Here is a 26,127-nt window from a genome sequence, read left to right on the forward strand (position 1 = left end):
TCTCTGAATGGGCCAGTCCCACGTTGGACTCATGACGGGTCTGGGTAGAGGTGCATTGAGAGAGCTCTCTGAATGGGTCAGTCCCCATTGGATTCAAGGCCGGTCTGGGTAGAGGTGCATTGTGGGAGCTCTCTGAGTGGGGCAGTCCCCATTGGACTCATCAGGGTTCTGGGTAGAGGTGCATTGTGGGAGCTCTCTGAATGGGCCAGTCCCACGTTGGACTCAAGACCGGACTGGATAGAGGTACATTGTGGGAGCTCTCTGAATGGGCCAGTCCCACGTTGGACTCAAGACCGGTCTGGATAGAGGTGCATTGTGGGAGCTCTCTGAATGGGTCAGTCCCACGTTGGACTCAAGGCCGGTCTGGGTAGAGGTGCATTGTGGGAGCTCTCTGAATGGGTCAGTCCCACGTTGGACTCAAGACCGGACTGGATAGAGGTACATTGTGGGAGCTCTCTGAATGGGCCAGTCCCACGTTGGACTCAAGACCGGTCTGGATAGAGGTGCATTGTGGGAGCTCTCTGAATGGGTCAGTCCCACGTTGGACTCAAGGCCGGTCTGGGTAGAGGTGCATTGTGGGAGCTCTCTGAATGGGTCAGTCACCACTTTGGACTCATGACCGGTCTGGATAGAGGTGCATTGTGGGAGCTCTCTGAATGGGTCAGTCCCACGTTGGACTCAAGACCGGTCTGGATAAAGGTGCATTGTGGGAGCTCTCTGAATGGGTCAATCCCCATTGGACTCATTACCGGTCTGGATAGAGGTGCATTGTGGGAGCTCTCTAAATGGGTTAGTACCACGTTGGACTCAAGGCCGGTCTGGATAGAGGTGCATTGTGGGAGCTCTCTGAGTGGGTCAGTCCCACGTTGGACTCAAGACCGGTCTGGATAGAGGTGCATTGTGGGAGCTCTCTGAATGGACCAGTCCCACGTTGGACTCATGACGGGTCTGGGTAGAGGTGCATTGAGAGAGCTCTCTGAATGGGTCAGTCCCCATTGGACTCAAGGCCGGTCTGGGTAGAGGTGCATTGTGGGAGCTCTCTGAGTGGGGCAGTCCCCATTGGACTCATCAGGGTTCTGGGTAGAGGTGCATTGTGGGAGCTCTCTGAGTGGGTCAGTCCCCATTGGACTCATGACGGGTCTGGGTAGAGGTGCATTGTGGGAGCTCTCTGAATGGGCCAGTCCCACGTTGGACTCAAGACCGGACTGGATAGAGGTACATTGTGGGAGCTCTCTGAATGGGCCAGTCCCACGTTGGACTCAAGACCGGTCTGGATAGAGGTGCATTGTGGGAGCTCTCTGAATGGGTCAGTCCCACGTTGGACTCAAGGCCGGTCTGGGTAGAGGTGCATTGTGGGAGCTCTCTGAATGGGTCAGTCCCACGTTGGACTCAAGACCGGACTGGATAGAGGTACATTGTGGGAGCTCTCTGAATGGGCCAGTCCCACGTTGGACTCAAGACCGGTCTGGATAGAGGTGCATTGTGGGAGCTCTCTGAATGGGTCAGTCCCACGTTGGACTCAAGGCCGGTCTGGGTAGAGGTGCATTGTGGGAGCTCTCTGAATGGGTCAGTCGCCACTTTGGACTCATGACCGGTCTGGATAGAGGTGCATTGTGGGAGCTCTCTGAATGGGTCAGTCCCACGTTGGACTCAAGAGCGGTCTGGATAAAGGTGCATTGTGGGAGCTCTCTGAATGGGTCAATCCCCATTGGACTCATTACCGGTCTGGATAGAGGTGCATTGTGGGAGCTCTCTAAATGGGTTAGTACCACGTTGGACTCAAGGCCGGTCTGGATAAAGGTGCATTGTGGGAGCTCTCTGAATGGGTAAGTCCCACGTTGGACTCAAGACCGGTCTGGATAAAGGTGCATTGTGGGAGCTCTCTGAATGGGTCAGTCCCACGTTGGACTCAAGACCGGTCTGGATAAAGGTGCATTGTGGGAGCTCTCTGAATGGGTTAGTACCACGTTGGACTCATGACCGGTCTGGATAGAGGTGCATTGTGGGAGCTCTCTGAATGGGTTAGTACCACGTTGGACTCATGGCGGGTCTGGGTAGAGGTGCATTGTGGGAGCTCTCAGGAAGTCTCATTCCTGTGATAATGTTGTATTTTGGGAAGTCTCTTGGTCTGGATAGAGATGAGGTGAACGTTCTCTGGATGTCAGTCAGTTCCTGGTGCAGAGGTGCACTGTGAGAGCGCAATGGATGCCTAGGTCCTGGCACCCGGTGCACCGTGCTCATGACGTTAGAGGTGCACTGTGAGAGCTCTCTGGGTGTCTGGCTGCTGGAGTACTGTGTCCGGGGCAGAGCTTCCGCGGGGGTGATTGGAGTGTGACCCTGCCCAAATAATTGCTTTCTTGTCATGATAGTTGGGTCTGTGGGCACTGAGTGAAGTCTGCTATGTCTATTTATGTGGAAAACTGTGCTTTACCTGTTGTTAGTGTGTGTGGGTGTGTGTGGATAGCTTTTACTGTGGTAGCCTGAGCTGAACCTGCCATGTGTGAGAGAAGCTTGTACTGTGGTAGGCTGTGCTGAACCTGTCTTGTGCATGTGTGTGGGGGTTGTGCTGTACATGTTGTGCATCATGTGTGTGTGTGAGGGAAACTTGTACTATGGTAGGCTGTGCTGAACCTGGCTTGTACATGTGTGTAGGGGTTGTGCTGTACATGCTGTGCGCCATGTGTGTGTGTGAGGGAAGCTTTAACTGTGGTAAGCGGTGCTGAACCTGTCTTGTGCATGTGTGTAGGGGTTGTGCTGTACATGCTGTGCGCCATGTGTGTGTGTGAGGGAAGCTTGTACTGTGGTAGGCTGTGCTGAACCTGTCTTGTGCATGTGTGTGGAGGTTGTGCTGTACATACTGGCCGCCATGTGTGTGTGTGAGGGAAGCTTGTACTGTGGTAGGCTGTGCTGAACCTGTCTTGTGCATGTGTGTGGGGGCTTGTTCTGTACACGGTGTGGGTCATGTGTGTGTGTGTGTGTGAGGGAAGCTTGTACTATGGTAGGCTGTGCTGAACCTGTCTTGTGCATATGTGTAGGGGTTGTGCTGTACATACTGGCCGCCATGTGTGTGTGTGAGGGAAGCTTGTACTGTGGTAGGCTGTGCTGAACCTGTCTTGTGCATGTGTGTAGTGGTTGTGCTGTACATGGTGTGGGTCATGTGTGTGTGTGAGGGAAGCTTTAACTGTGGTAACCGGTGCTGAACCTGTCTTGCGCATGTGTGTAGGGGTTGTGCTGTACATGCTGTGCGCCATGTGTGTGTGTGAGGGAAGCTTTTGTACTGTGGTAGGCTGTGCTGAACCTGTCTTGCGCATGTGTGTAGGGGTTGTGCTGTACATGCTGTGTGCCATGTGTGTGTGTGAGGGAAGCTTTTGTACTGTGGTAGGCTGTGCTGAACCTGCCTTGTGCATGTGTGTGGAGGTTGTGCTGTACATGCTGTGCGCCATGTGTGTGTGTGAGGGAAGCTTGTACTGTGGTAGGCTGTGCTGAACCTGGCTTGTGCATGTGTGTGGAGGTTGTGCTGTACATGCTGTGCGCCATGTGTGTGTGTGAGGGAAGCTTTTGTACTGTGGTAGGCTGTGCTGACCCTGTCTTGTGCATGTGTGTAGGGGTTGTGCTGTACATGCTGTGCGCCATGTGTGTGTTTGAGGGAAGCTTGTACTGTGGTAGGCTGTGCTGAACCTGTCTTGTGCATATGTGTAGGGGTTGTGCTGTACATGCTGTGCGCCATGTGTGTGTGTGAGGGAAGCTTGTACTGTGGTAGGCTGTGATGAACCTGCCTTGTACATGTGTGTGGAGGTTGTGCTGCACATGCTGTGCGCCATCTGTGTGTGTGAGGGAAGCTTGTACTGTGGTAGGCTGTGCTGAACCTGTCTTGTGCATGTGTGTAGGGGTTGTGCTGTACATTCTGTGCGCCATGTGTGTGTGTGAGGGAAGCTTGTACTGTGGTAGGCTGTGCTGAACCTGTCTTGTGCATGTGTGTGGAGGTTGTGCTTACATACTGGCCGCCATGTGTGTGTGTGAGGGAAGCTTGTACTGTGGTAGGCTGTGCTGAACCTGTCTTGTGCATGTGTGTGGGGGCTTGTTCTGTACACGGTGTGGGTCATGTGTGTGTGTGTGTGTGTGAGGGAAGCTTGTACTATGGTAGGCTGTGCTGAACCTGTCTTGTGCATATGTGTAGGGGTTGTGCTGTACATGCTGTGCGCCATGTGTGTGTGAGGGAAGCTTGTACTGTGGTAGGCTGTGCTGAACCTGTCTTGTGCATGTGTGTGGAGGTTGTGCTGTACATACTGGCCGCCATGTGTGTGTGTGAGGGAAGCTTGTACTGTGGTAGGCTGTGCTGAACCTGTCTTGTGCATGTGTGTAGTGGTTGTGCTGTACATGGTGTGGGTCATGTGTGTGTGTGAGGGAAGCTTTAACTGTGGTAACCGGTGCTGAACCTGTCTTGCGCATGTGTGTAGGGGTTGTGCTGTACATGCTGTGCGCCATGTGTGTGTGTGAGGGAAGCTTTTGTACTGTGGTAGGCTGTGCTGAACCTGTCTTGCGCATGTGTGTAGGGGTTGTGCTGTACATGCTGTGCGCCATGTGTGTGTGTGAGGGAAGCTTTTGTACTGTGGTAGGCTGTGCTGAACCTGCCTTGTGCATGTGTGTGGAGGTTGTGCTGTACATGCTGTGCGCCATGTGTGTGTGTGAGGGAAGCTTGTACTGTGGTAGGCTGTGCTGAACCTGGCTTGTGCATGTGTGTGGAGGTTGTGCTGTACATGCTGTGCGCCATGTGTGTGTGTGAGGGAAGCTTTTGTACTGTGGTAGGCTGTGCTGACCCTGTCTTGTGCATGTGTGTAGGGGTTGTGCTGTACATGCTGTGCGCCATGTGTGTGTTTGAGGGAAGCTTGTACTGTGGTAGGCTGTGCTGAACCTGTCTTGTGCATATGTGTAGGGGTTGTGCTGTACATGCTGTGCGCCATGTGTGTGTGTGAGGGAAGCTTGTACTGTGGTAGGCTGTGATGAACCTGCCTTGTACATGTGTGTGGAGGTTGTGCTGCACATGCTGTGCGCCATCTGTGTGTGTGAGGGAAGCTTGTACTGTGGTAGGCTGTGCTGAACCTGTCTTGTGCATGTGTGTGGGGGCTTGTGCTGTACATGCTGTGCGCCATGTGTGTGTGTTAGGGAAGCTTGTACTGTGGTAGGCTGTGCTGAACCTGTCTTGTGCATGTGTGTGGAGGTTGTGCTGTACATGGTATGGGTCATGTGTGTGTGTGAGGGAAGCTTGTACTGTGGTAGGCTGTGCTGAACCTGTCTTGTGCATGTGTGTGGAGGTTGTGCTGTATATGCTGTGCGCCATGTGTGTGTGTGTGAGGGAAGCTTGTACTGCGATAGACTGTGCTGAACCTGTCTTGTGCATGTGTGTGGGGGCTTGTGCTGTACATGCTGTGCGCCATGTGTGTGTGTGAGGGACGCTTGTACTGTGGTAGGCTGTGCTGAACCTGTCTTGTGCATGTGTGTGGAGGTTGTGCTGTACATGCTGTGCGCCATGTGTGTGTGTGAGGGACGCTTGTACTGTGGTAGGCTGTGCTGAACCTGTCTTGTGCATGTGTGTAGGGGTTGTGCTGTACATGCTGCGCGCCATGTGAGTGTGTGAGGGAAGCTTGTACTGTGGTAGGCTGTGCTGAACCTGTCTTGTGCATGTGTGTAGGGGTTGTGCTGTACATGCTGTGTGCCATGTGAGTGTGTGAGGGAAGCTTGTACTGTGGTAGGCTGTGCTGAACCTGTCTTGTGCATGTGTGTAGGGGTTGTGCTGTACATGCTGTGCGCCATGTGTGTGTGTGAGGGAAGCTTGTACTGTGGTAGACTGTGCTGAACCTGTCTTGTGCATGTGTGTAGGGGTTGTGCTGTACATGCTGTGGGTCATGTGTGTGTGTGAGGGAAGATTTAACTGTGGTAAGTGGTGCTGAACCTGTCTTGTGCATGTGTGTAGGGGTTGTGCTGTACATGCTGTGCGCCATGTGTGTGTGTGAGGGAAGCTTGTACTGTGGTAGGCTGTGCTGAACCTGTCTTGTGCATGTGTGTGGGCGTTGTGCTGTACATGGTGTGGGCCATGTGTGTGTGTGAGGGAAGCTTGTACTGTGGTAGACTGTGCTGAACCTGTCCTGTGCATTTGTGTGGGGGCTTGTTCTGTACATGGTGTGGGTTATGTGTGTGTGTGTGTGAGGGAAGCTTGTACTATGGTAGACTGTGATGAACCTGTCTTGTGCATGTGTGTAGGGGTTGTGCTGTACATGCTGTGCGCCATGTGTGTGTGTGAGGGAAGCTTGTACTGTGGTAGGCTGTGCTGAACCTGTCTGGTGCATATGTGTGGAGGTTGTGCTGTACATTGTGTGCGCCATGTGTGTGTGTGAGGCAAGCTTGTATTGTCGAAGGCTGTGCTGAACCTGTCTTGTGCATGTGTGTGGGCGTTGTGCTGTACATGGTGTGGGTCATGTGTGTGTGTGTGTGTGAGGGAAGCTTGTACTATGGTAGGCTGTGCTGAACCTGTCCTGTGCATGTGTGTAGGGGTTGTGCTGTACATGCTGTGCGCCATGTGTGTGTGTGAGGGAAGCTTGTACTGTGGTAGGCTGTGCTGAACCTGCCTTGTGCATGTGTGTAGAGGTTGTGCTGTACATGCTGTGCGCCATGTGTGTGTATGAGGGAAGATTATACTGTGGTAGGCTGTGATGAACCTGCCTTGTGCATGTGTGTGGGGCTTGTTCTGTACATGGTGTGGGTCATGTGTGTGTGTGTGTGTGAGGCAAGCTTGTATTGTCGAAGGCTGTGCTGAACCTGTCTTGTGCATGTGTGTGGGCGTTGTGCTGTACATGCTGTGCACCATGTGTGTGTGTGAGGGAAGCTTGTACTGTGGTAGGCTGTGCTGAACCTGTCTTGTGCATGTGTGTAGGGGTTGTGCTGTACATGCTGTGCGCCATGTGTGTGTGTGAGGGAAGCTTGTACTGTGGTAGGCTGTGCTGAACCTGTCTTGTGCATGTGTGTGGGCGTTGTGCTGTACATGCTGTGCGCCATGTGTGTGTGTGAGGGAAGCTTGTACTGTGGTAGGCTGTGCTGAACCTGTCTTGTGCATGTGTGTGGGCGTTGTGCTGTACATGGTGTGGGCCATGTGTGTGTGTGAGGGAAGCTTGTACTGTGGTAGGCTGTGCTGAACCTGTCTTGTGCATGTGTGTGGGGGCTTGTTCTGTACATGGTGTGGGTCATGTGTGTGTGTGTGTGAGGGAAGCTTGTACTATGGTAGGCTGTGCTGAACCTGTCTTGTGCATGTGTGTAGGGGTTGTGCTGTACATGCTGTGCGCCATGTGTGTGTGTGAGGGAAGCTTGTACTGTGGTAGGCTGTGCTGAACCTGTCTTGTGCATGTGTGTGGGCGTTGTGCTGTGCATGCTGTGCGCCATGTGTGTGTGTGAGGGAAGCTTGTACTGTGGTAGGCTGTGCTGAACCTGTCTTGTGCATGTGTGTGGGCGTTGTGCTGTACATGGTGTGGGCCATGTGTGTGTGTGAGGGAAGCTTGTACTGTGGTAGGCTGTGCTGAACCTGTCTTGTGCATGTGTGTGGGGGCTTGTTCTGTACATGGTGTGGGTCATGTGTGTGTGTGTGTGAGGGAAGCTTGTACTGTGGTAGGCTGTGCTGAACCTGTCTTGTGCATGTGTGTGGGGGCTTGTTCTGTACATGGTGTGGGTCATGTGTGTGTGTGTGTGAGGGAAGCTTGTACTGTGGTAGGCTGTGCTGAACCTGTCTTGTGCATGTGTGTAGGGGTTGTGCTGTACATGCTGTGCGCCATGTGTGTGTGTGAGGGAAGCTTGTACTGTGGTAGGCTGTGCTGAACCTGTCTTGTGCATGTGTGTGGGCGTTGTGCTGTACATGGTGTGGGCCATGTGTGTGTGTGAGGGAAGCTTGTACTGTGGTAGACTGTGCTGAACCTGTCTTGTGCATGTGTGTGGGGGCTTGTTCTGTACATGGTGTGGGTCATGTGTGTGTGTGTGTGAGGGAAGCTTGTACTCTGGTAGGCTGTGCTGAACCTGTCTTGTGCATGTGTGTGGGGGCTTGTTCTGTACATGGTGTGGGTCATGTGTGTGTGTGTGTGTGTGTGTGTGAGGGAAGCTTGTACTATGGTAGGCTGTGATGAACCTGTCTTGTGCATGTGTGTAGGGGTTGTGCTGTACATGCTGTGCGCCATGTGTGTGTGTGAGGGAAGCTTGTACTGTGGTAGGCTGTGCTGAACCTGTCTGGTGCATATGTGTGTAGGGGTTGTGCTGTACATTGTGTGCGCCATGTATGTGTGTGAGGCAAGCTTGTATTGTCGAAGGCTGTGCTGAACCTGTCATGTCCATGTGTGTGGGGGCTTGTTCTGTACATGGTGTGGGTCATGTGTGTGTGTGTGTGTGAGGGAAGCTTGTACTGTGGTAGGCTGTGCTGAACCTGTCATGTCCATGTGTGTGGGGGCTTGTTCTGTACATGGTGTGGGTCATGTGTGTGTGTGTGTGAGGGAAGCTTGTACTATGGTAGGCTGTGCTGAACCTGTCTTGTGCATGTGTGTAGGGGTTGTGCTGTACATGCTGTGCACCGTGTGTGTGTGTGAGGGAAGCTTGTACTGTGGTAGGCCTGTGCTGAACCTGTCTTGTGCATGTGTGTAGGGGTTGTGCTGTACATGCTGTGCGCCATGTATGTGTATGAGGGAAGCTTTAACTGTGGTAAGCGGTGCTGAACCTGTCTTGTGCATGTGTGTCGGGTTTGTGCTGTACATGCTGTGCGCCATGTGTGTGTGTGAGGGATGCTTGTACTGTAGTAGGCTGTGCTGAACCTGTCTTGTGCATGTGTGTGGGAGCTTGTTCTGTACATGGTGTGGGTCATGTGTGTGTGTGTGTGAGGGAAGCTTGTACTATGGTAGGCTGCGCTGAACCTGTCTTGTGCATGTGTGTGGGGCTCGTGCTGTACATGCTGTGGGCCATGTGTGTGTGTGAGGGAAGCTTGTACTGTGGTAGGCTGTGCTGAACCTGGCGTGTGCATGTGTGTGTGTGAGGGAAGCTTGTACTGTGGTAGGCTGTGCTGAACCTGTCTTGTGCATGTGTGTGGGGCTTGTGCTGTACATGCTGTGGGCCATGTGTGTGTGTGAGGGAAGCTTGTACTGTGGTAGGCTGTGCTGAACCTGGCGTGTGCATGTGTGTGTGTGAGGGAAGCTTGTACTGTGGTAGGCTGTGCTGAACCTGTCTTGTGCATGTGTGTGGAGGTTGTGCTGTATATGCTGTGCGCCATGTGTGTGTGTGTGAGGGAAGCTTGTACTGTGGTAGGCTGTGCTGAACCTGTCTTGTGCATGTGTGTCGGGTTTGTGCTGTACATGCTGTGCGCCATGTGTGTGTGTGAGGGATGCTTGTACTGTAGTAGGCTGTGCTGAACCTGTCTTGTGCATGTGTGTGGGAGCTTGTTCTGTACATGGTGTGGGTCATGTGTGTGTGTGTGTGAGGGAAGCTTGTACTATGGTAGGCTGTGCTGAACCTGTCTTGTGCATGTGTGTGGGGCTTGTGCTGTACATGCTGTGGGCCATGTGTGTGTGTGAGGGAAGCTTGTACTGTGGTAGGCTGTGCTGAACCTGGCGTGTGCATGTGTGTGTGTGAGGGAAGCTTGTACTGTGGTAGGCTGTGCTGAACCTGTCTTGTGCATGTGTGTGGGGCTTGTGCTGTACATGCTGTGGGCCATGTGTGTGTGTGAGGGAAGCTTGTACTGTGGTAGGCTGTGCTGAACCTGTCTTGTGCATGTGTGTGGAGGTTGTGCTGTATATGCTGTGCGCCATGTGTGTGTGTGTGAGGGAAGCTTGTACTGTGGTAGGCTGTGCTGAACCTGTCTTGTGAGAGTAAGGGAAGTCTGCACTATGGTAGATTGTGTTGTACTTGTCTTGTGTGTGTACCGAATGCCTGCACTGTGCTATACTGTGCTGCACCTGTATTGAGTGTGTGTGTGTGGTCAGGAAAGGTACTACTGACTGCACTGCCCAGTTCATGTGTATCTATGTGTTTGCAATGGTGGGGAAGCGTCCACTGCTGCTGGATGGATTATACAAGTGTTACTACCTGCTGTGTGTGTGTGTCTGTGTGTGAGCTCATATGTGTGCACATGGGAAAGTTTGCACAGCTGCTGCCTGATTTGCACCTGTTCTGTGTGCTTTGGGCTGTACCTTGCACTCCTATTCCATGCATACAGACCATGTTTCCTCAAAGCAAACCCTCCCCCATCACTACATCCGATTGGACACCTATAGTGTTCCCTGTGTTTCTCTGGCCCTATCTCCTCATCCTACACAAAGGTAATGTACCACGTGATTGGGGTGGACATCAACCTATAGAAGTATCCTGTAACTCTGAAAATGTGGTCACAGCGGAGTTAATAATAGTAAATATACACTTACCTTGATGATATTTTGGGAGTCAATATTATGGTCAATATTTTGGGGGTCGATAATGTGACATACAAACAACACACAAAACAGCCTGTGCCCCCATGGCTCATGCGAAAGCCCCCTAACCTGCCACGTCCATCAGAACCCACCCCTCGAGTGGCAATTGAATAAGGCTCCTTGTTTTCCGTTTTTACTGATTTTTACATATAAATACAGACAGAAAACTTTTCTTGTATGTATTTATTATTAAATGTGGATAAAAACGGAAATTGGGTTGCTTTTTGAGTAATTCTACATACTGTTTGCCATGACGGCCAGTCCAATTGCTGTGTGAATTGATAGGTAAGGGGGCTAAAAAAGAAAGGAATTTTAGTAAAGAGGCTTTAACAGCAATAGATATGCACAAAGTTGATATTGAAATATGCATATTTTCTTAACAGTGCATTGATTTATCTTCTGTGGGGGTTTACAACATTGAAACCTAGTAGGCATTCGAGCATGAGTGCATATATACCGGTTAAATCAATGTGGAAATATACTCATTTCAGCTTAATTTTTCCACAAAAGCAAAAATAAATATGGATAAACACAGATAAAATTGGCAAAAAATAAATATGGATAAATACAGATAAAATTGGCAAAAAATAAATATGGATAAATACAGATAAAATTGGCAAAAAATAAATATGGATAAATACAGGCGGAAATGTCCCAAAAATAAATACGATAAAACCAGGAGCCCTACAAATGAATAGATTTTGACAGAAAAGGCAGTCACTTACATAGTAAACCGCAGCACAGCAGGAAAGCGGCCTGAAAACCACCCATGGTCCCTCTGGGCACCTCTGGTGGGGTCCCGCTCTCTCTTAGGGCCCTCCACAGACTGTGCAGGCCAGGCCGTGCAGGGTGATAGGAAGTGGGCTCAGGGGTGAGGCTCTGGCGATATCTCAGAGGCTTCGCACTATGGAGCACGCAAACTGCACCCTCTGCAGATCTACAATCAGTGGGAAGTCATCACATCCTGGACTCAGTGCCTGCACACCATCACACATTTAAAGGTGGGTGGGGGTGGGTGGAGAGAGAGGTTCCAGAGACCCCTCACTTATTCCATCCTTTCTGGGCATGGTTTGGGGGCTTTGTATCACTTGCTCTTCCATGATTGGTCGGGGTGGTCATGAATGCCCCTGGTCCTCCTCCTGGGTGAATGCTCATGTCCCACACTTAGGTCGGAGGAAGCCATGTTGTGAACATCTTGTGTGGCAGTTCACACTTCACCCCTCCGCGCCCCTGGTTGTGCAGCATACACCTCAGTCCACCACACTCACAAACTTGAAACAGCAAGCCAAACAAGCACACCACTGTGTGATTGGGGTGCACGTCCCCGCAAACCAATCTCCCAAAAAAGTCAACATTTGTGAGTCATATAGCTCAAAAGGTGTGTAAACATAAATGTCTAATATAGGAATTTTTACAGGCAAACTTTTGTCTGGTTAAGTGTTCTCATTTTTGGTTGTTGGGTATTATTGTACATTTGTGGTTATTCAAGTTGTACTATACACTATATGTTTTTATATGTTCTACATCCCTGATGAAGTCCACACCAGTTGGACGAAACGCGTCGGCTGTTTGGTTGTTGTTTTACTGAACAAGAAGAATAAAGGAACAACTTATGTACCATCTACAGTGGATGGACTAAATTATTTTTGGGTGCTGGTGGTGCACTCCACATTTGTGTTAAGTACCTCAGTCCATTGTATGGGCCCAGTCCCCCTCATTGCCCTGTCCTCCTTCCTATGTCCCTGCCTGCCCCAGGAAACGGTTAGGCCAAGACTTAGGGGCCGATTAGGAAGGCGGACGGACTTGCGTCCGTCCGCCACCCCTGAGTAGGAGGGACCGTCCGCATGGGCAGCGGCGGTCCCTCAATGGCAATTAGGATGTGACCGCCACTCTGGCGGTCACATCCTGTATGTTTTACATTGCGGCGGGTGCTGCTTGAAGCAGCACCCGCTGGAATGTAAAAAACGAAAGCTGTGCATTTACATGCACAAAGCGGCAGGCACCGCGCGGTGCCTGCCGCTTCGTGCACGCAAAGGCAGGGGGGTACCATAGGTACCCCCCATGTGCACCCCCCACGCAACCTTCACCCAGGGGGCACGCAACGGGCCCCCAAAGTGATTGTCCGTATGCTTTTCCACGGCGGAAAAGCCGCCGCGGAAAAGCATTACTTTCCCTACATCCTAATATGGCTGGCGGTGTCTGATAGACACCGCCAGCCATGTTAGTGCTTTTCCGCCGTGGTCGCCTTCCGACCGCGGCGGAAAAGCGGCGGACACATTGTGAGACCCACCAGCCATCCTGATTTGGCGGTGGGTCTTTCAGGCCTCCTCGGCGGATTTCCCGCATACTCCGGGCCGGCGGTGGCTTCCGCCGGCCCGGAGTATGCGGAAAATCCGCCATCATAATGACCCCCTAAGTGTGATCTTTGTCCTCAAGTTATAACCTAGAAAACTAAAAGACTAACAGAATCTCAAAACCAGTCTAAAGGGTGCTTAGAAAGTTTCTCCCTCCGCGCATGGATAATTTTTGCATTAGTTGTTAGCAAATACCTTTTGATTTAACTAACATTATATGAATAATGTACTTAGAGGAGTTTTCACACAGGTCTCTTCATCTATTGGTCTGTTATTGTGTCATTCACATGTTTCTTCAGCGCACTGCAGCATTCAGCAAGGGGCAATTCAGCAACTGGCTAACTTCACTGTGAGTGACAGCATTCTGCCCTGTCAAAAGGAGAGCACATTCTCACACAAAATAGTTCCCTTGAATGCTAGGGATTAGTGTGACAATGTGCTTGTTGAGCCTCAAACTAAATATTTTTGTTTTTTTAGCCAGCCTTTCTTTTATTATTTTGATGAGGGCACTGGCAGCTTCTCCAATAATAAAGTTTTGCAAAAACCATGACAAAAAAAATCAACATTGACAAAGCTAAACATGCTGGCTGCAATGCCAGACATATTGACTTGCCCAATGATTGCTTTTATGTTTGTGATCACCATGGTTTACTTATATGGTGTCATAGACATGATGAATATGAGCGAGGCCCACGATACACAGGGGAAGCCACCGGACGCAGTGTAGCTGTTGGTGTATGGGCTGCCAGCAAAAAAGGTTTCCGATGCAGGAGCCAGCGGAGGTTATTCCGTTGGAAATCAAGCTAAACCACCGGTCAAACGGTTGGAGGACCACGAGATGGAAGAACTGGACCTCAGAAGTTTAACCCAGATAGACTTTAAAGTCCATGCCATGCAGGAATTGTATTTTGTGTTCCCATTGCGGTAACCATTTTCATGGCAAAGCTGTGGGAACATTAAATAAAGCCCACCAGACACGAGAAATAATCATAATCTGGCAGGAGGCCCGACCAAAAGTTTGGCTGTGTGGTGGCGTGGCGGACCCGGTGTTGCACTGCCAAACTCGTAATCAGGCCCTAAATAATTCCCAATTGTTCTCATTCCGAGAGGCCAACTGTGGTTCCCTCCCTTACGGCTCGATTCACAAAGAGCCTTGTGGCAGAGGCTCCGCGGTCATGTTGGGATCCCCGCAATGAGAACTCCAGTGCGGAGACGCCACCAAGGCGGAGGCTCTTGGTGAATCAGTCCCATAGTGTCACAAGTAGTGCCGTAACGCTGCACGTGGTTACACTACATGTGGAGGTACCTCAGGGTTTTCGGGGGACATATTCACCAGGCCAAACTTGGTGAAAAATGTCTCTGGAAAATGGCCCATTGACCAATTAACTGTGGAAATATACCCTGTAAAGTCCTATTTCTCAGGCTACAGGGTACCCTCACATCCTAACATTTCCAAGGCCCAGGGTATCAGTAACTCCAGGTGCCAATTTACCACATCGAATTAGCAATGCCATTTAAATGAGGTCCTAGTCGGATAAAGCCAGTGGGCATGGGTCTTACGGCTTGATGTAGAATATAATGGCACTGGATAATCCTCCAGTTTCTGGAACTCCTGAACCACTTCAGCTTTAAACACTGCACCACAACTACTTCGACGCATGCATGCATATCCTATGAAAGACAATCGTCCTGTCGGTGAGAGGGGACCAACACATTAAATCCCCACAGCTGACTTCGCTTAGGTGGAGAGCCGAAGGCCCAAACTCCAGCTTAAGAGCTATCCACAGAGGAAGCCCATGATGTGGTTGGTTGGCCGCTTGTAAGATCCCTCATCCTGCCACACGATGACCCACTGCGGGGCAAAATCTCAATTCAAACCGAAACATCCACTCGCTCAGCCTAAGGGGTGGTCGATGGACAGAGCCCATTGGTTGGGTAAATCTACACCTGCAGACCATAACCTGCCCTCATGAAGCATCATGACACCAAGTAAAGGATGAACACTGTACTATATAAACATTACATAACATTAACCCGTTGGCTGCTTCCGCTTTTTTGCGGCAGTGCGGCCGTTTTAAAAACCGGGCGCGGTCGCGTCGGCCATTGGCCGACGGCAGCAACAGCGAGGTAGTGCTGCTGTCGGCCAATGGCCGACGGCAGCAGCCAACAGGTTAAATATGTTGTTGCTGGGAATCTTGGGGGACTTAAGGAGGCCGCCTGATATCCACCATGAATAAGGGAATGCAATTGGCTAACAGATCAGAGCCACTGAGATCTATGCACAGCAGGGAAAACAGATTTTTGAAAATCAGCAAAACTGGTCATAAACTGGAAAAATCAGAACTACGCGGCCAGAGCCACGAGTTCCGTAAGCCCGCAACCGTAACCGCGCTTTCCCAAACAATGCATTTGCCTAAACCACGCATATGTGTGGTTAAGGCAAATGCACTCTAGTGTTCGGGATGGGCGGGACTTGGAAAAGGAGTGTCGGAACAGGAAGCGGACTCGGTCAGGTAAGTGGGGCTGGGGGTCGCTTTGGGGGGGTGGGGTGGGGGTCGGTGTCAAGTTTTTAGGGCTCAGGGAGGGGAGGTCGGGGTACTTTTAATGAGGGGGCAAGTTTGTAGGGCTCAAGGCAGGAGGAGGGGGCTGGAATAGCTTTAAGGGCTGGGTTTGGGGGACTAGTTAAGGAATTGGCCGTGTTTAGGGCTCAGGGCGGGGGCGCAGGTAGGGTGCTTGTACTTAAGGGCAGGGGGCAGGTAAGGGGTTTCGTAATTTAGGGCTAAGGGCATGGGAAGGGGGGTCGGAGTAGTGGCGAACTTAGCCATGCATACTCCCTTGCCATTCATGCCTTTACCATTAAATTGCTTGGTAAAGGCAGGCGTGGTTTGGGCTGCGCGGTAAAGGCAGGCGTGGTTTGGGCTGCGTGGTAGAGGCACGCGTGGCTGAGCCTTACATGCCTCTATCATGCAACCGTCATAGGCAGCTGATATACACGGCCATGATGACCTGGAAGACCACTGTGCATTTAAAGGGAAGAACTTGGTCTGTGAAATGTATTGGTACTATAGACTGAAATGTTACAAACCTTTATTTCAATATCACTGTTTGAGTAACTTTTCTCAGAATTTGAAATGGAAAATTAAAAGTCTATCTCCTTACTGGCTCACTGTTGGAGCAGAAAAGTTCCCTGCATGGTGATGGACGTGCATCATGGCCAAGACTTTCCCTGCTGCATGGATATCTGGATCCTGTTCTTTTGATCATGGGCGAACACAGATCATGCGTGTGTGCCATGGCCTAGATCTGTCTCATGGTAAGGCGGTCTGGTTGGTCCAGGAGGTGCGCACCAAGCGCTAATGTCATAGTGGTAGTGGTCTACAGACCTTACCAGGAGTTACGTGACACAAGCACACTCATTTTGTGCTTAGTAGTGATAAGTAATACTGTAAATAGTCCTTTTTACCTGAGGCACTGGAATGGTACCTATTGGCCCACTCGTGTAAGCTTCCGCTGTTGTGAACTTAACTCACCCTTGGCCTACATGGTGAATGTGTGAAGCATCGGACAGCATGTGATACTTACGAGTGTAGGCTGGGATGTATGTGTGTCTGTGCATGGTACATACCATGGAGAAACGTGGGCACCATTTTTGAAGTCCGGGCCTGGAAAGGCTAATGGAGGTGAGGACTGCAACCCCCAGACTGGAGAGGTGGGTTGATGACATCCGCAGGTCTACGGTGGGACACACCGGAGGAAGGGGAGCAGAGCATCCTCTCTGTGAATCAAGGTTTGATGCCAGGAAGAGCTGCTGGTCAGTGGGTCTGGGCTCATTGTCAGGGAGATGGTGGGCCTGATCCGGGTGGATGTTGGCACGGTCGAAAAAGGGAATCTTAATAGAGAGGAAGGTTTACGCTTTTGTGAGGCATCCTAAAGTGGAGGCTGACAGCCAGGTGTGATCCCCAGTTACTACTTTGGCTTGTGTTTTAGGTCAATCAGAACTAGAGCCACTCCTGCTGTGGCAGACTTTCCCTTTGACAAAGGACAGGGCAATTCAACGGAGTCCACACCCACAACCCGAATTTCAAAGGTATAGACACTAAATCACATCTGTGTCTGGATTTTCGACTATAAAGGTGGGAGCCTGACTCCCACAAACTGTTCAACAAGGGAGAAGATTACCGAGACTAATAGATGCTGGAACCAGGACTAGATACAAAGGAAGGCTAGTCTCCCTGCTGGGTAAGGGGCCATCACCCAGGAAGTCAGGACCACTTGCCTCCAGCTTGGAGCACCAGCCTTCTGCATGCCTGCCAAGTCTAGTGAGCCCTGGGAGGAGGAGGAGAAGAGCGCTTGGAGGGAGAGAGGCCCAGCAAGGATCCTGCCAAGTGGATGCCGGTGAGGGAAGCGTTTGATGTCCGGTACGGTCTTCACAGAAGAAGTTGGTGACCCGTGTGTACCAGGAGGAGTCAGTGTGAAGTAAGGGCTGTCACCCTTGTGCAGGTGTTGGCAACCCCTGTGTGTCATGAGGGGGTCACAATGAAGTAAGGGCCATCACCCTTGTGCAGGACAAGTCGGCGACCCTGTATGCCAGACAGGGGCCATTGTGAGATTAGGGCAGTCGCCCGAGTGAACGTGAAATTGGCTACCCCCGTGTGTCAGAAGCGGGCCACCAAGGAGGCAGGGAGTGGCCCTGGTTCATCTTATCCAGTCTGCTGTGAAGAACACTTACTGATTGCCGAAGAGCCACAAAGAAGGACGTCTGGCACAGAAGCGGCCATCTGGAGACCGAGGAGGCCCAACAAGTCATCGAGGTAAGACCATGAAAGGTGGCGGACCTTCAGCATTGGGAGACCTGAGCCAACAGAAATATTCCTGTCCTCCTGCTCTAGCCGGCTGCCATCTCATCGGTTGCCTTCGAGGCCGGCAGACCTGTAGGGAGCTTGCATGAATTTAGTGCGTAGCACTACTAAAGCTGACTCTTAACTCCAAACGTAGGGCCTGATTTAGATTTCGGCGGAAACAGGCTACTCCATTACAACAGTGACGGACTTCCCGTCCGCTGAAATATAAATACCATAATATCCTATGGGATTTAGAGTTCGACGGACGGGATATCCGTCACTATAGAGAAAGATGGAGGATTGTGCCCTCTTGATTTATCAAAATGGGTCTGGAATAATTATCAATCCACTTTCTGGTGTTTTTCTGTGCTTTGTTTTTTTTATTTGAATTTTCATATGTGAAATAAGCAACAGACCAATGAAAGATAGCTGACACGTGTTTCGCCCTAGTGGTCCATTGACCTGGGCTTTTTCAAGGCAAAGCTTCGTTGTATATTGAAGTAATCTTTGTGTTTCTCGGAAAAGACGATGTTTGATCTCTGCGGTCCCAGGGATATCCTTCACTGTCATGACAGAGTAACCCATCTGCTCACCTGCTGAAATCTTAGCCCGGTCCTTAGACTTTGAAGTGTGGGCTACACCTGAAAGCCACCTCCACTATCCAATGGGGGAATAACCAAGAGAGACTCAGGGATACTGCCCAGGATGACACTCAACTGCTGACCTTAAGAGTGTGGATATTATTCAGGGTGTTGATGTGTGTTTTGCGTGCTTACATTAAAATGCTGCTTTTTTTCATAAAAACAAGTATTTGACTGTACAATCAACTTATTGCGGGTACTTTTTGTACTTGATACCTGCTCCTGTGGAATGCCTCACATCCTGCTTCCCCTCGAAGAGCTTTGGACTGCTCGGCCTGCGCTTCCACTGAGAGGCAAGTGCTGATAGGGGTAGTACTTGGCCCAGTTACTCAGGATCCATAGCAAAGTGAGTGCCTGTTTGAGCCTTTTCGAGACTGGTCGAGACCAGGGCCAGGAATGCTGCCCATTTTCCCATTCATTAATAGCAACCCTATGTATTTGTCCCTCTCTATATCCGCATTTATTTTCACTATAGATATGTGCCCATCTTTGAGTATTGCTTTGTATAAACATGTACAATAATTATGTTGTTAAAAAAAAAATCATCTTTGGTCTACATGTACTTGCTTCCATTGTGCATCTATGTACCTCCATGTACTTAGATCTGTGTGTGTTACTTTTCTCCTGAAAAAGCATATCCAATGCACTACCCTATTTCTCATCCTATACCTCTATTAATATATTTAATCTACATATACTTACCTCCTTTATGCATCTATATACTTTCAATGTACTTATTGATCTTTATATTTATCACTTTCTTCTAATTTCGCATTTCCAATGCACTACCCTATTTCTCAGCCTATACTTCTCTCAATATATCTTCTAGCCCAACTTTCTGACTCATCTCAAACTTCTTTCTACTACTCTTTCCAATTCACTACCCTATCTCTGACCCTATACATCAATCATTATATCCTCTACACCCAATCTCTCATTTATTCCAAACCCCATACCACTACTATGTTCCCCAAAATAACCCTTTCTTGAATCTCTCCTACTCTACCCCTCCTTGCATCATCTGACACCTCTTTTACTATACCGATCCCCCAAAACAAACCTTTCTAAACTCTTCCCTCTGACTCTTCCCCTCGGAAAAACCCTGTTTACTCATCAAAAAGCCTCCTCCTACTGCAATGACCTAAAAAAAGAAATCCTTCACTCTTCTATCCCTCCACTATCCTTTTCAATCAAAATAACAGACTAGCATGTTCACTTCTCTAATTCCATATTCCACTATACTAATTCACCACTAATCCGTTATGGGTTCCAGAGTAGCGTGCTACTCGCCAACAAAGCGTTTCAACACCTCATCAGGGTTACAAGCGCTATATAAATGCAAATCTTTTTTTCTTTTTTTACCCCTCTCCGACCCTTCTCAATCCAAATAACTGACTATCATATCCACCACTCAAATTACTTCATATTTCACTATACTAATTTTCAACACTAATCCTTTATGGGTTCCGGAGTAGCCTGCAACTCGCCAGAAAAGTGCTTCAACACCCCATCAGGGGTAACAGGCGCTATATGAATGTAAACCTTTCTTTCCCTTCTATCCATCCGCTATCCTTCTCACTCCAAATAACTAATATCCACCACTGAAATTACTTTCATATTCCACCATACTAATTCACCACTAATCCTTTATGGGTTTCCGGAGTAGCGTGCTACTCACCAAAAAAAGTGCTTCAACACCCCATCAGGGGTTAGAAGCGCTATATAAACACAAACCTTCTTTCCTCTTCTATCCTTCTGCTATCCTTCCGAATCCAAATAACTAACTAACATATCCACCACTTAAAAGTTACTTGCATGTTTCACTCTGCTAATTCAACAATAATCCTCAATGGGTCCCGGAGTAGCGTGCTACTCGCCGAAAAAGTGCTTCGACGCCTCGTCAGGGGTAGTAAGCGCTAAACAAATGCAATTATAATACAATACAATAGCAGTTTGGACCCCGGGCAGTAGGGTTTAAAGGCTGCTACCCCTACGGTTGGGCCCTGTACCCGCTACTTGCCCCAGGGCCTTCTGAAAGGGGTTCTGGCACTCCCAAATAATTGCTGCTGAAAATGGGCAGTAACAGTGACCAATGAAAAACGATAACTTTGATACTTTGAATAAAGTTTTTGGGCATTTTTGGGATGCATTATTTTTTCTAGTTATTCTCTCCTCTGCGTAAATGGGCTGCGTCTTTTGCAGGCTCTCGAACACTTCACACTCGATGTGCCGGAAAAGGGAGAAGATAACATTTTGACGTGCAAGAAATCTGATCTCAGCAGCTTTGGAAGGCCCCTCTCTGCCAACGCGCCTGGGAAGCGGCGCATGCCGGGCGGAACCTGCAGCCACTGCAGATCCGGGGCCCTGATAGGCGGGAAGGCGGGAGCGCACCACGTGACCAACTCCGAGCCGAAGAGCTAGGCCTGAGTAACGCTGCGCCTCAAATAGTCCATGAATCATATCCCGTGCCAAGCCTGCCTTGACAAAGCCAATAGCTCTGGTGTTGGAAGTAGGGCCGATAGTTCATTTTTGAGTTATTTTTTAATGCAGACATGTGCTTAAAAAAAAGTACGCCACTGCCTAAACATGGTAGTCAAATCCAGGCAATAAAAGATAAAAAAAAATTAAAACCACCATCACTTGTCAGTTTTAATGCACATCACAGGAAAATATTATTTTTATTAGTCGAAAGAAAAGGTGCAAGTCACTTTGAATTGGTGTAACCTGGAGGCAGTTTTTACAAACAAGGATGACTAAAAAGTGAAAATGGATAAATAACGGAAAGAAAAAAATATAATCAAAGTAAAGTTTTATCTCACCAGTCCCGGTACTAAAGCACGCTCCCTTTTAGCCAAAATGGTGTCACTCAGAGCACAAGGGAGCCAATGACTGGAGCAGGCTGGTGTAAAGCCCCTGTACCTATGCCCCCCTCTGTACCTATGACCTTATGCAACTCATCCAGTGTCCCAACTAAGGAAGAAGCTACGGTTGTCCCACCCTCCTTGTCCTTACCCCCCTCCCCTTTCTGCTCCAATAAACAGAAATTGTTTACAGCTACCTATTGCAGCACTGCACAGAAACGTTGTGATGAACATTTTGTAATAACCTATCACCGATTGTTATACTCAATTCCTAACACATACGATTCTTTCAATGTAAATTGAATTTTATATAACTGCGATACACTTCTTATACACACTTTTCCTATGAAATGAAATGTAAAAAAAAAACAAATACTAACCACAAACAAGAGAAAGGAAGCAGCCATCAGCCAGGCCAAAAATACTTCTCAGCCTCCCCAGCTGTAGATGAACCTGCAAACACAAGGCAATGTATGGACACATGGCCTTAAACACATCCCAAAAAACGTGAGCATCTCATACTGGGCTGAAAGATGGTGGGAAGGAAGAGGGGGTGAGTCATGGATTGTCATTTTCCAACATACATGTACCAGGGCACATGGTAACGCGACTTAGGCGCGTTGACCCAATTGTCGTTGGTCGCTGGATCCCAACGTAATGGAAGAATTGAGTCTGCATCTCACTGTGGCTGTCACTAACACGCTGAAGGCCTCTCGGTGTCACTGGAGTGGTGGTGTCTCCAAAAGCAAAAGGGGTACACCGACTGGATGCTTATCCTCACCCCCTTCCTTCCAAAAATTTTCCTGGCCCCTTCTCCTTCCCTTTCCTCTGCGATCCCTCTTTCACTCACCCTCACTTTATTGAAACCCTTCTCACAATCTTTCTAATCAATGTTTGTACCTTTTCACATCTGCAATCACCTCTCATTTATATGCCCATGGTGTTGTCCCTCTTCTCCATTCTCCATGTCTACTTGTCGCCGGCTTCTTTATCTGTCCTTCTCAATACTCTTTCTTTTCTTTCTTCCAAAACATTTTCCTCACACCTCCACCCCCAACTAACTTATCTTCTCTCTTGCCTTCCGCACATCTTCCTGTCACCACACATTCTAACATATGAGCACAAGTAAGATCGAGATTTAGGTACAAAAAAAATATCTGGAGAATGTATTTCTTCTATAAACATGCATTGCATGTATGTATGCATAAATTACATATGTGCTGTTTCCTTAGCGCAAACCTAGCCAAAGGGCGGTGAAGCTCTGGACAAGGTCAAAGACAAGCATAAAGTCAACAAGTGGTAGAAGAGGTAACCGGTTTGTGGACTGTTAATCCACTGTGATGTAATGCACTTTTAAGGGGGAAACATCCTTTATGATGCAACTTTTACTACGCATGCCTTTACAACGCAGGTTTTTCAACGCAAGTCATTACAACGAATTGCGCTGGGCGGCGCTGTAGGATAGGTAATAGTTTAATTTACTATCCTACACCTTCCCTACTATCCACGGGGACTGGAGTTGGAATAGTAAATTAAACTATTCACTATCCAGCGCCCCCCCACGCAAGTCGTTGTAACGACTTGCGTTGAAAAACCTGCGTTGTAAAGGCATGCGTTGTAAAAGCATGCGTTGTAACAACGTACATCCCACGCAAGGGGTGCATCTTCAATTCCTTCCTACATTGGAGCAGCACTGGGGAAGTCCCGATCAATACGAGGATGCTGTTCGACATCGTGGGTACGTAGACGGCAAAAGACCTGCTGTTGTGTTTTTGCTTTTTTAAACTTCTTAGTCTGATGGTGTCCTGGTTGCAGATGTGCTGATAGCCACCAGATATGGTGAGCTTGTCCTCAAGATACGAGGGGTGCGGCTCGTGAGGGCTTTGTCAACGAGGCAGCTGATTTTAAAGATAGTGCAGGCTAGCAGAGGAAGCCAATTGAGTTTTCTCAAGATGGGGGTGATGTGATCATATTTTTCATGTCCTAATTGAGACTTGCTGCAGTGAGTAGGATGCCCACAAGAGGCGCCAGTGTGGACTCAGGGAGTTTATAGACTAGGGTATTACTTTCATGCGAGGGCTTGGACCAGTTCTGAAGTCGCTTTCTGGAAGAACGGTTTCACTTTTTTTTGGAAGAGGCAGCTGGCACCAGGCTATCATTGTTTTTTTTGGCAATGTGTTCCTTGATAGTGGCGTTGGTGTCCAGGGTGAGTCTAAACGGCTTGGCTTTCAGTGAAAGTTTGGGACCAATGCCACCAAGGTTCATGTCATTGAACCAGCGTTGTACTATTTCTTTTTTTGTTGTTCTTGTCAAATAACAAGAATTCTGTCTTGGTTGTGTTGAGCACAAGGTAGGCGCTGGATATTCAGGTCTGCATGATGTGTGGGCAGTGTTTGAAGCACAACCTGTCCGGAGGGATGTATGTCACTACAACGCATGCTTTCACAACGCATGCCATTACAACGACATTTTTACAACGCAGGATCCATTAGAACGCATGCAATTACAACGCATGCCATTACAACGTAGCTGCTATTACAACGCATGCCATTACAACGTAAGTATGGGTAAGTAATTAATAGTGTAAGTGTTGGATAGTGTAGGGGTTAAAATTACTATTCTAACTCCAGGGGGGCGTAATAGAAGGGTAAGTGGTGGATGGTGTAGGGGTTAAATTAAATTAAATACTTACCCATACTTACGTTGTAATAGCAGCTGCGTTGTAATGGCATGCTTTGTAATGGCATGCGTTGTAATGGATCCTACGTTGTAAAAGTTTCGTTGTAATGGTAGTGCGTTATGATGGTTGCGTTGTAAAGGTTGTTCCCCGTCCGGGGCTGAGAAGACTTTCCAGTAGAGTTGCGTATTATCAGAATTCCAGATGATACTTGATGATGCAATGTAAGAGCAAGCACAATACGGCTCAATGTAGAGGATAAAGATGACAGAGGACGTATGGAACCCCGTGGGACTCCGGAGTTGACAGGGATCTTTTTGGATATGAAGGTACCCATGTGAAAAAATGTAGGAGGGGAACCAGTAAAGGACATTGCTACAGAATCCCATTCGACCCTCTAAGGTGCGTAGGAAGTGGGATGGTCGATTGTGCCGAAGGCAGCTGAGAGGTCCAGCAATATCAGAAGGCAGCAATTACTTTCATCTGTGGTCAGGTGGGCATCGTCTATGATGTGTAAGGTAGTGGGATCCCTGCTGCAGCGTGATCTGAGATGGTTAGCATTAATGTGATCTTGGAGCTGAACATAAACTGCATTTGTGAAGGCTTTGCCGAACAATGGTAGGTGAGTGATAGGCCAGTAGTTGGCAAGGCCATCAGGGTTATTGTAGGTTTCTTTAGGAGGGGAGGGTTTGGCATGTCTTGAGAGCTTCTAGGAAGATGCCTTGAGTGAGGGAGGTATTGACAATGGTGAGCAAGAGAATGTCCTCAGAGAGAGCATTGATGAAGGATGAGGGGAAGACATCATCTTCATAAGAAGTGTCTTTGAAAGGCTCTAGTGTGATAGTGACATCTGCAAGAGATAAGGCTTTGAAAGATGACCATTGTGGGATTTTACTGGAAGGGGAGAGTGTTAAAGATGGCGCAGGATTGGTGTTGTTGATGTGCTACTACCAGGGCTTTAAGTGGGCCGGGTCTCCAGGGGTCTGAGCACCGGCAGTTTTTTAAAAAGGGCCTTGAAACGGGTCTCTATCGGGCTCTGTTTTTTTCCGGACTGCAGTGACAGCAGTTTGCTGTTTGCAGTTTGCTGTTTGCTGTTTGCATTCCGGAAAAAAGTGCCAGGGCGCAAAACAGCCCGATAGAGACCCGTTACGAGAGAGCAAGCACATCGATGTGCGCTGCTCACTTCTCACTAGCAGAGAAGTTACGTCATGACGTCATGCCAGGTGAGCGTTGTGGGGGAAGGGAAATCCTTTTAAAGAGTCATTTTCTTTCTGGATTTCCCTTCTCTTTCTGAAACGCAGGAACACTGTGGTGTCAGCAGGGCTTTAATTGGAAGCGTTTTCAATATTATATGTAACAAGCCAGAGTTGCAGCTTATTTATCTTATGCAACTAATAACAATTGACAAAGCCAATAGTCCTTACTTGTTCTAGGTATGATGTTACTTGTTCACAAACCTGGATGCAATGGCAGAAACAGCAAAATACAACTCGGGCGGCACACTATGCTAAGCACAGATTTTTAGCATGTGTTTTAAAACCACGCCCCTAATTACACTGGCCACGCCCCTTTGAGAGACCCCCCAGTTTTTTTTATCCCACTTAAAGCCCTGGTTACTACCATGTTTAGCCCATTACCCGTAGGATGCTACTAATGAAATCTGAACACAGGGACCAAATGGGTTGGTATGTATGAGTATGGTGAATGGAAGTTTCATAATTGAATGCACACAAATAGGATACTAGCGGGAGCCTTGTGAGGACCTGATGAAAGCCAACTAGCTGGGCGAGGCATTGGTGTGATGGCTGAAACATTTTGACCCAGGGATACAGAGGATACTAATTTTCTTTGAGCATCCCCGTCTGTTTTTAACTCTGCCATGGTGCAGTTTGAAAATAAAATTAACACTCAGGACTCCCTAGTTTATTTTAAATCTAGGATCCCACCCAATGACCAAAGAGGTCCAAGGTAGAGCCCGTCCAGATACACTAGGCACCTGAACGAGGACTCTATGATGAGGCATGCCACTTGGCATTCCAGTGGGTGAGAATCCTTTTAATACTATTGTGTGATCCGCTTGGGCTGGTATGGAGAGATAGGCTAAGCACAGTAGGGGTTCCCACCCTGTTGTTTTTGGATGGTAAGATGTTTGGGAAGGTGAGCAAGCCCTGTATCAATTCTCACTCCCTCTTTCTTGGACTATGGTTGTTGATGTGCTGTCAGATCTCCTGTATGTTTTCACTGATGAAGAGGTTGATGGCATTGCACT

At 48.8% G+C, this 26,127-nt stretch overlaps 1 protein-coding gene across 1 annotated transcript in view; it reads right to left on the reverse strand.

The window, feature by feature from the left end:
• The window catches only part of LOC144785017 (scavenger receptor cysteine-rich type 1 protein M130-like), a 196,353-nt gene extending 184,967 nt beyond the window's left edge, over window positions 1-11,386 (reverse strand). Inside the window, exon 1 of the mRNA XM_078664134.1 lies at window positions 11,210-11,386. Within this exon, the coding sequence (XP_078520260.1) occupies window positions 11,210-11,255 (46 nt within the window). The 5' untranslated portion in view covers window positions 11,256-11,386. The remainder of the gene's footprint in view (window positions 1-11,209) is intronic.
• Window positions 11,387-26,127: the final 14,741 nt, after the last annotated feature.

The sequence above is a fragment of the Lissotriton helveticus genome, chromosome 10, assembly GCF_964261635.1.
Source record: "Lissotriton helveticus chromosome 10, aLisHel1.1, whole genome shotgun sequence".
NCBI classification, from domain to species: domain Eukaryota; kingdom Metazoa; phylum Chordata; class Amphibia; order Caudata; family Salamandridae; genus Lissotriton; species Lissotriton helveticus.